General features: G+C 53.4%; 1 protein-coding gene across 1 annotated transcript; it reads left to right on the top strand.

Annotated features, from left to right (window-relative positions):
• The first annotated feature begins 211 nt into the window (after positions 1-211).
• PRDX6 (peroxiredoxin 6) lies at positions 212-9,826 on the top strand. The gene is made up of 5 exons (XM_009273325.1): positions 212-231; positions 1,858-2,014; positions 6,729-6,875; positions 7,478-7,624; positions 9,098-9,826. The coding sequence occupies exons 1-5, from the start codon at positions 212-214 to the stop codon at positions 9,227-9,229; spliced, it is 603 nt and encodes a 200-aa protein (XP_009271600.1). The 3' UTR covers positions 9,230-9,826.
• The last annotated feature ends 482 nt before the right edge of the window (positions 9,827-10,308 follow it).

Here is a 10,308-nt window from a genome sequence, read left to right on the forward strand (position 1 = left end):
CAAAAATGTCTTTTTTCAAGGTCGAGCCGCAGCGGCAGCCCTCACGGGTGTGCTCTGGGGGCGAGGGGGGCCGCCGCGCCTGGGCGGGGCAGCTGGACACTGCCATCTTCCAGGGCGTGCGGTGGGGAGGTGCGTACGGGCGCCTCCGAGTGGGCAAAGCCACCCCTCTCCATCTTCCCCCATCCCCTCCTGCGGGCTGCACAGCGAGACGATGAGCCGAGCTCGCTGCAGGTGAGCCAAGCCCTCGAGGAGAGGGAAGAGGTGCTCTGAAAACGGCAGAGCCCCGGGGAAGGGCAAAGCCAGGCTTGCCAGAGCAGCGCTTAGTCCAGGCCGGTCCCAGAGATCAGCTCACGTGTCACCTACGTCCCTTGTGAGTGAGCCCGGGCATGCGAAGGTGTGTAATCGAGCAGTGGCGAAGGACTCTGGTCCTGTTTGAGCCCGACGTGGAAAGCCACGTGCCTTCAGCTACTGTTTCCCACAAAGCCTGTTGCTCCATTTCTGGCACGAGCGGGAGGGTGCTGGCACAGCATGTCTGGGACTCGCTCCCGGCAGCACTTGGCAGGCTTGAATCGGTGTTTGAGTCCGCTTCTGTCAGCGTTGTGAGCTTGGGCAAATGGGGAAAAAGGAACCCTCTTAGCGAGAAAATAAGCTGCAGGCCTTCCTAAAACTGGCTGTTCCAGCCTGATCACCCACATGGCAGCTTTTTTGGCCAGCTTCTACTCGGTTGTTTGCTGCCTTTTTATTCAAGTAGTATACCTATTGTATAAAGCGACTCGTAGCACCAGTGGCCGGGTAGCTGCCCCGTAACTTCATGGTGAGCTGTGACAACCGCACGGCTCTGGCAGAGCTGCAGGGTGCCTCATGTGATCCCTCCAGCTCCGTTCCCAAATCTCTAAGACAGGAATTTCCCCAGCTGCTGTGGCATGCGGCTGTATTTACGGAGTGCTGGGGGCCAGGTGAAGAGCGGCGCAGTAAGCCCTGTGCGTGTTGAGCTGAGGAATGGTGCGACATTGGCAGGGAATTTTAAGTGCTGGGGTGGCTTTGTGTTAGCCTCTGGAAACTCCTGAGAGCTGGGAGCCATTTTGCCATAAGCCCATCTCACTGCTGGGCTGCATTGCTGCCTTTCTCTGTGCACCGGTTGCCTTGCCTGTAAAGTGGGATGACTTGTATTTGCCTGCTCTAAAGACTGCAAAATCCACTGATGGGAAGTGGTGGACAAAAGCAAGGTGGCAGTGTTGTTGTAATTGTAGCCATAATGTGATGTTAACTTCTGGCCTCCCCCGTTAGTTGATTAATTCTTATTTTTTCATTAAGTACGTTCAGCAGCTCACAGCAGCGGTTGGGGTAAGGTTTGGTCCCATCCCATTCTTTTAAGCTGCATGATATACATGGGTGTTTCTCCTCACAGTGGTCGACAAGGTATACAGGATGGTGAATAGCCTTGTAAATCAGTAATGATCTCTGCAATAATGTGGCCGGCAGGTTGGCATCTATGTGCCCTCGCACATGTGGTCTCTGGGGTACAGAGTGTACATGTGGCTCCCCCAAACTTCCTCACGTGGCATAGTATCCACCTCCACATCAGGAACAGTGGGCTATTCCAGCATCCCCTGGGGGATCCTGGAGGGAGAGGGGGAGCAAGGTGCGGGGAGTTTCTCAGAGCATGATGAACAGGGCTCGTCTCGTGAAGGCTTCTAGCGATAGGGAAAGAAATGTTCCCAGGACAGGATTTCCACTTAGCAGAGAGATGAGCTGTTCCTGCACCAGTCTCCGTGCAGTGCAATCTGTACAGCTTTTCGTCTGTAGTACAAACCGGAATGACATCTTGCCCTAATGCCATCTCCTCTCATCTTTCAGATGGGGCATCCTCTTCTCCCACCCGAGGGACTTCACACCTGTCTGCACCACAGAGCTTGGACGGGCGGCGAAACTGGCGCCCGAGTTCAGCAAGCGCAATGTGAAGATGATCGCCCTCTCCATTGACAGCGTCCAAGACCACCTCTCCTGGAGCAAGGTGCGGGGCGTGGGGAGGCGCAAGGGGAGCTTGCGCTGCTGCCTTGCTCTGAAGGCCAGAGGAAGAGCTCACACAGAACAGAGCACAGGCTTGGAACTACAGATCTGCTGAGGATAACATTGTAAGACACTTGAATCCCAAACCATGTAGGATAGGAGGTGCTAAAATGCAGAGCAGGAACAGGAAGGTCTGCTTCATCTTCATGGAGCACTCCACAAAGTCCAGGGCACTCTATGCACTGACACTTTGAAACAAGAGGAAAACAGTATTACTGCTCTACCGCCAATACCTGAAAGGGTAAAAACATATGTGAAGGTGGTGCCAAAAGCTCAGAGGAAGGCAATCTATCCACAGACCCTCAAAAAGTTCTGTAATAAAACAGGAAAGGAAAGGAGGCATCTGAAGTGAACAGGCAGTCTTCAAAGGGTGCAATTCATGCCCAGGCAGGGAAAAGAAAACGGAGAACAAACAGGGGCATGTTAAACGTAAAACTACAAATAGAAGCACGTTAAATATAAAAACATCATAAGGGAGTATGGGAAAGAAATAGCTTGCTAAAGGAACACAAAAGGAGCTAATGAAAAACTTCAAATGCAGCCTCAGCAATGGTGTGCTGCCAGGGAGTATGACTCCAGGGCTTGTAGGTGGTAGGGGTGTAAAATAAGCATTTCGGACAGATATGGCCAGAGTGTCACAATCTCTGGGTGAATTACCTGCCTCTTTCTTTGCTCTTAAAACTGGGATGTTCTCATGCATTTTCCAGGGGTGAGACATGCATGCAATAAGAGGTAGTAAAGGTGAGAAATTTCCATAATCAATTAAACATTGTTTCATGTCTGACTGGCTTTAGAAAATTACCTAATTGCCTTATTGCTTAAGTTGACCTTCATACCCAAGTGGTGCATGGCCGATGTCCCACCAAGCCTCAGAAGGGCCTGGGAAAAACAGCGTACAAATCCCACACCAGTTAATGAGGTTTCTCTGCTGGTCAAACTGGCTGAAACTACCAGTCAAGTTAGCAGATAACATCCTGTTAAATATAATGTAAAGTTTGGGTTTTGCTTTTGTAAGGGAGTCTCATCTCCTGGTTGGCTAGAGCCCTTTGAAGAACTATAGGGTATTGCCAACTTTTAGAAACTCCTCGAATTTCCAAGAAGCTTTTCAAAGACATCAGCTTTGTGAAGGGCAGGCTCTTTTCTGCAGGGAGACAGGAGGAAGTGATAGGTTGTGTCAAGGGAGGGAAGCAGCGAGCTCCCTTGAGGGTCTGCAGGGACGTGTGGGGTTCAGCATACTTGGGTGATCTGGAAAAGAGATGAACCGTGAGCTGACTTTGCTGATGCTATGGAATTATTCAGCGCAACCTCAGGTAAAACCAGAAGAGGTTGCAGAACAGCCTCTCGACGCTGACTGATGGGAGGCAGAGTAGCACGTTTGGAAAACCTTCCAGAACAAGCACAGAGAAAGGCAGAGGGCAGTGGTCCAAGCTGTGGCGAGCTTTCTGTCAGGCTGGGAGAGGCCTCAGAGACAGTGGTTTGGAAATGTCAGCTCAGCACCTGTCAAAAAGAAAACCATGAAAGGCGTCCAGAGGAAAAGATCCAATTCGTGAGGACAAATTCATAGCAGACTGGAGTCTTCCATGCAGCCTGTGTTTGAAATCGCCCATCTCGCAGACTACAGGGGAACAAGAAAAGGTGCAGAGGGGGAACAAAGCTGCCTGCAGATTTGGGCAGGTTTGCTTCAGTGCAGGGTGACTGGGGCTCTTCAGCCTGGGAACAGGAGGACATGTCAGGCTGTGACACCGTGAGCAGTGCGGGGAGCATGGAGAAGCAATGAACGCAGCATGCATGCATCATGGAGGGCATAAGAGAGGACAGGGATGTGATTGCTCTGCTCTTAGATGTTGCTCATACATGTGATCTTTTTCCTTTGTCCTTGACAAAGCAGAGAAGAACTTCAGATAATGCAGGGAGCCAAAGAGCTGAACTGGGAAGGCAGGTGGTAAGGTCTACTGCAAGTCTGAGGCCAGGGGCAAGTGCCCCAAAGGTTCTCCTGACCAGCCATGGGGAAAAAAAGCTTAACAGAGATACCAAGCCTTGGCAGAAGTTGCCTGTCTGGACAAAAGCAGTCTGCATTAAATGCTAGATTGGGATCTAGAAACTGTAAGTTAAGATTTAGTGAAGGAAATTAGAGAGAAGTCCTAGGAGTGAGCAAAACTGGGCAGGCAGACCTCTCTGTGCAACATTCTTTTACATGCCTATACTTTCTCTTTGGATGAAGCTCCTAGCAGTGGTGAGAGGATGAAGCTGTTTTTATCTGGAGCACAGCCTGCGAGGAAGCAAATGGGCAGGAGGGATGGCTGAAATCCTGCATGAAACAACAGAGAAACTTCTGCTTGCTTTGCTGCCAAATTTCAGTGGGCAGATGGGGCCTGGAAAGGTGGGACCAGAGTATAGCCAATAATTCTCATGTCACTTTGCTCAGCTCTGCTTTCCCAGCCAAAGATGTCACTGCTGTTCTTAGTCATCCCTAGCCAAGTCCCAGGGGCTTGCTCCAGGATTCAGAACAAATCCGTAGCTCGGCCAGGGATTGATCCCACTCTCCTACCTCCCCAGTCTGTGCACTGCTTCTCCAAGGGTTGGCTGAATGCATGAGCTCCTTAAGCAGGGTTGACTGCCATGTGCTGTGCATGTCAGAGGAGGTTTCAATGCTCTCTTTGGCCACTGATGCCTTCACCTTGGTGAGTCAGGGTGAATAAATCACTCCAGTGATGTCTGGTTTCAGCTGGGACTCTGGAAAGAAAAATAGTTCATAGGGAAGTGAGTGAGCCTTGGGTGTCTTATTGCAAAATAGGGTGGGGTTTATGAGGCTGTTTTGTACAGAGATCCCCAGGTCATGAAATTACGTGCATTTTGGAACGAGTTACAGTCCATAGGATTTGGATATTGCTTCTCAGAAGCTCTCTTCCATCCTCCAGCCCCTGCTCTGAAGGGAGGGCGGGGCGGGGAGGGTGTCACTGTCTGACCTTCATCTACAGCCGCCTGTGACTCTGTGGGATATTCAGAAGCATTTCACCTGGGCTGGCCTCTCCGGCTCTGCTTTCCTTCCCTGCTCTGCTTTGGCAAGGCAGGTCTGCAGGAGAACAGAACCGATTCCTTCCTTCCAAGGCAGGCCTGACCACAACCCAGCCAAGATAAACAGCCCCTTTTTGCAGTGTGGTGCTGACTCAGTGCTTTCTCCCTGGGGAGAAAACAAGCAAAGAGAAAAGCTGGAAAGGAAACATCTTGCTACGTGTGCACCACTTGACCTGCTTGCAGCATCCTGAGCAGCCAGGGCAGGGTTACAGCCCCTTATGTCACCACCATCAGCCTAGGAGGGCTGAGGAGTGGTGCAGGGCATGCCTGCTCTTGCTGCCTCTGGCGTGCTGAGCAGCAGTGGGCAGTGCTAAAGGGCAGCATTTCCAACCCTGCCCTCCCCGAGTTCCCTCTGAGCAGGACCCAGCCTGTTCCCCCACGTTCAAGGCCCAGGGAAGGCAGAGAGACTTGTACGTTCAAATTATCAACTCAGATGATAACGTACCACAGTGGTGCACGGGAGGCTCGCATCAGCACTGGATTCAGTTTTGTCCCCTTGTAGCATAAAGAGGATGGAAGGAACAGGCAGCTCTGTTCTAGGGCAGAAACCTTGGATTAAACTTGCTTTGATGCTGGCAGCTGCTCTGCTTGTGCTGCCTTGAGCAGGCTCCTCCCAGCCCTGCTGTGGCTCAGCATGACCCGAATGGGTGGTACCACAAACTACAAGGATAACTTGAATGCTTTGGCCAAGTCCAGACCAGATTCAGAAACGCTCAAAATACAGTTTCCCTGTGAAGCAGGTCAAGTTTGGACTAGCACAAAGAGCAACCTCATAAACCACGGTCACAAGGGAGAGCCTGCACAGCTGTGGAAGGGGATGGTTTTCTCTTCTGTCCCAGCCATGGTTCAGAAAGGAGCATGCAGTCTCCCAGCACCTGCACTCAGACTTTCACTCTGTTTTCAAGAGCCTTTAGTTAAGTAAGTTAGCAGTGGCTTGCTGAATGGAGCTGGTCCCTTGCACCAGACCTGTGAAGTGTTTGACACTTGACCTTTGTTAGCTGTAGAGTTGCTGGTTTGCTCTGCCACTAGAGAAACTGTTCCTTAAGAGCACAGTCCAGTTCAGGTGTGACACCAACACATCTGTAAGTAGTGCTAGATCACTTACTGGGAGAGGGTTGGAAGAGGGACACCTCTGTTCTCAGGGAAAGGTGAGTAAATCTCCCAGTGTCACCAGCATGGGCAGGACTTCTATTTCTCTGTACCCACTTCCTGGGCAAAGCAGCTGGTCCACAGGCAGTTCCACAGGTGAGCAACAGGGTGTGAGCATAGACAGCCTAACAACTAACCTCTAAGAACAAGGCAGAGTCTGGCCTGGCACACAGGTTTCTGGTTTGTCACCTGGTTTCTGGAAGCAGAGAAACTTCATGGAAGGCCATGAGCCCCTGGCTGTGCTGTCCCAGCCTGAGACCTTGGGGCCAAGCAAGTCACAAGCTCCTGTAGAGCAGCTGCTGAACATGTTTCTGCATGGCCCCTCTGCAGGAGCTTGCCCCACCCTGCATGGAGGTCTCCCTGCCTGGCCTCTGTCTCCCGTGGTGGTACCCACAACAGGGAGCATGAGCGTGCCAACGGTTTTGTCTCTGCAGGACATCAATGCATACAACGGGGAACAACCTGAGGAGAAACTCCCCTTCCCCATCATTGCTGATGCAAAGCGGGAGCTCGCTGTCAAGCTGGGCATGCTGGACCCAGATGAGCGGGACAAGGATGGCATGCCCCTGACTGCTCGCGTGGTGAGTACCTGGCCCTGGAGCACCACTGCATGGCAGCCTTCTCAGCAGTAGGCATCGCCTGCCGTCCTGCCCTGTGTCCATGGGGCTGGACTTGAAGATGGGGGCAGCTTACCTGGATGGACATGACCATCTTCAGGAGCTAGGTTGACTTCCTTGGACTAGATCCATGGGTTGTGCTGCAGGAAGAGGCTGGTGCAGCGCTAGCCTGCTGGCAACAGCTCAATCTTGCTGTTGCCGCCAGCTCATCCTGGTTGTGCCTGTCCTAACACAGAGGGGACAAAAGTGCTTGATCTGCAGGACTTTCCCTCTGCCCTCCCATGCTTGCATTAGAAGGGCACAGGTCAAGGGGAGGAAACATTTCAAGTAGCAAAACAAGCTGGCATGGGAAACAGGAGCTCCCAGAGCAAACACCGTGTTCCCTGTGCCTGGGCATCGCTTGTTGCTTTAGGAGATCCCCACCGTGGCATCTCCCCTGTCCCAACACCTGCGATAAAGCAGGCCACCGCCCAGGAAAGGGAGGAGCAGCAGGACTGAGTAGATACAGCAGGGCAGTTGAACAAATATCTTCTGCCCAGCCCCTGACCCTGTCTCCCTGTGCTCAGGTGTTCGTTTTTGGCCCAGATAAGAAGCTGAAACTCTCCATCCTGTACCCAGCCACCACTGGGAGAAACTTTGATGAGATCCTGAGAGTGGTGGACTCCCTGCAGCTGACGGCATACAAGAAGGTCGCTACCCCTGTGGACTGGAAGGTGAGGAGGGGAGCAAAGCTCACAGCCGGGCACTGAAAACGTGCATTGAAATGTCAGCCAGCCTCCCTTGGAGGGGGACCGACTGTGTGGGGAAAGCTGCTGAGGTCCTGGGATACAAGTTAGATCCCAGCCCAGGCCCCAGGGCTGTTGCAGTCTGGAGTCAGCCATAGGAACCTCCCTTCCCTGCCCTCGGTCCCTGGTGCCAGCAAATACTGGGCTTGGCCCTTCTGGCTATCGGTACTTGAGCTTTAGGCCAAGGCGGGTCCTGCCCTTGTTGTCTGTGATAAGGAAGGGCATTACCAGCTGTCAGTATGCCAATGTCCACTCAAAGCCAGCGAAGCAGCAAGCATGGGGCACCCCTCCCTGGGCCGGCTTGCTGCTCTCCTGCCTTTGAGCCAGGAAGGGCCAGTATGGGCACGGCCCCACTTTGTCCAGCACATACACAGCCAAGTCCTATCCTCATTGAAAATTACTAGTTGAAGTTGCTTAGCTGTGGCCATCCCTGTTCAGTAGCATTATTTAAAACTCAAAAAAAAAAAGTTTGGGCAGCCAAGATAAAACAAGAACAAGCAGCACAGCCTGGCTGCTTTAGCTAGCCAGCGTTTCCTCAGCCCAGCAGAGCTGCTCAGCTTCTGGACCTGTCCTGCTGCTGGCTTCGATAGCTGTTACTGGGGAAGCCTGCCTGTCTGGAGCCAGAGGACACACTGCTGCTGTTACAGGGTGTCCTGGAGAAGTCCTCCTGTGTTATGAGGCAGGATCAGGCTCCCAGAGCATTGTCCCAAACACCTGCTCCATCTGGGCAGGAAGGCCCCGTAGGCACAAGCCTCAGAGGTTAAGTAACTCAGGGTATCGGTGCACTTCACTGTGCCTCTCCACCCCTCAACACCAGCACCCGTGTGTTGAGCATACAACAAACTGCACCTTCACTTCCTGGGGCAGAGCAGAGCGTGGTGGCAGCCTTGCCTCTGAAGACTCCTATCTCCTGCAGCATAAGCTCCCAGTGGTGTGGGGCCAGCTCACCCACCAGCCCACCTCCCAGGGAAGCACACCTTTCCCCGAGGCTTGGCACGCCAAGGGGGAGCCAGGACTGCCTGTCCAGGGGTACCTGAGCAATAGGAATGGATGAGCAGACTCAGGCAAGCTGTGCTCCCTCCTGCATCGTAGAGATGCCCAATTCTCTCGTTACTCCCTGTTCCCGTGGGAGTGCTGTGGGGAAGAGCTGGGCTGTGGGATCCCATTGGCAGGGCTGGCAGACGGCACAGCTCTCCCTTACGACATCACCCACACCTCCTGGTGTAGCTCCCACTCAGCCCTCACTGCTGGCTCCAGGCAGAGCTGCAGGGGACGTGCCTGGGGCATTGGGGCCGAGTGTTCATGGGGAGGCAGTGTCACCTGATGATGCAGGGACGTGCCACCTGCATCACAAGCCCGCCAGCTCCTCTGCTGCTCTCACGGTTCCCATTTGCTCCCCAGCCTGGTGACAGCGTCATGGTCGTGCCCACCTTACCTGACGAGGAAGCCAAGAAGCTCTTTCCCAAAGGAGTCTTCACGAAAGCCCTCCCATCGGGCAAGAAGTACCTGCGTTACACCCCACAGCCGGAGTGAGCGGGACGGGTCTGCCCATCCATCCTGCCGGGCTGCAGGTCGTTTGGCGTCGGGAGCCTTCCCCGTGCCCAGCTCCTGCCTCCCTGACACCGTGTGATCAGCAGCCTCGTACCGTCACACTGATGGTGCATCGCAATACTAAACCAATCCTCCCCACCCCTTTCATCCCCCACATTCCCTCAAAACTAAAACCCTGGGTGTTTTCTTGCCTTGAATCAGCCCTGCAAGAGGTTAGCAGACCAGTGGGGGCTCCAGGGCTCGTGCTGTGGGGTCTCTCGTGTTCAGCACCGGCCAAGCTTTTCCCGGAGGCACGGTGAGAAGCGTGGTGTCAGCAGCCAGGCCCTGGAGGGGTGTCCTGCTGGGCTCACACACCTCCCATCACCATCACGGAGCTTCGGCAGCTCCAAACTGCTGCGTGCCTTTTGGAGCAGCCATCACTAACGCATTAACGCCTTCGTCTGGTCCTGTGCGTAGGGGAGGAGATGCAGAGCCAAATCTCTCACTTCTTACTGCTTTCTCATCTCTTGCTGGAAGTTGATTGTTTTCAGGTTTTATGGAAGAGAGAATAGAGCAAATAAACTGATCTTCACTACTGCCTCTGCTGGTGTCCGCGGCACCTTGCACCATTTACTTTGTTCCCCTAGGCTGTGCAGCTGGGATGTGTGCCCATGCTCATGGGTAGGTGGCAGCAGCACAGATTGCCCTTGGTTTTGCTCTGTAAATAAGGCACTTTGGAAACGCAGGTTGTCTCAGGGCACATAATTTCAGATGATGCAGCGGGGTCCGGGGCAGCCATACCGCTCCTGCTTTGCGGCAGAGCCTCGGTGGGGGGGAAGGAAGAGATGTCTGCTCGGGGAACATGCCTCAGCCTGGCCTGCCGTTAGCTGTGGTGTGGGAAGTCCTACCCTGCTTCGCAGGGCATGAGCAGACATGATACAAGCCATGATACAACTGCTCCCTGCTCTCCCTGCACCTATACCTCAGGGATCTGTCAAGAGATGAGCGATGTTTTAATATAACGCTAGGAAAGAAACCCGCTCACCAAATAAATAGCTCATAGGCTGGCAGCATCTCTCGGT

The sequence above is a fragment of the Aptenodytes forsteri genome, unplaced genomic scaffold (assembly GCF_000699145.1).
Source record: "Aptenodytes forsteri isolate BGI_AS27 unplaced genomic scaffold, ASM69914v1 Scaffold95, whole genome shotgun sequence".
Lineage (NCBI taxonomy): Eukaryota > Metazoa > Chordata > Aves > Sphenisciformes > Spheniscidae > Aptenodytes > Aptenodytes forsteri.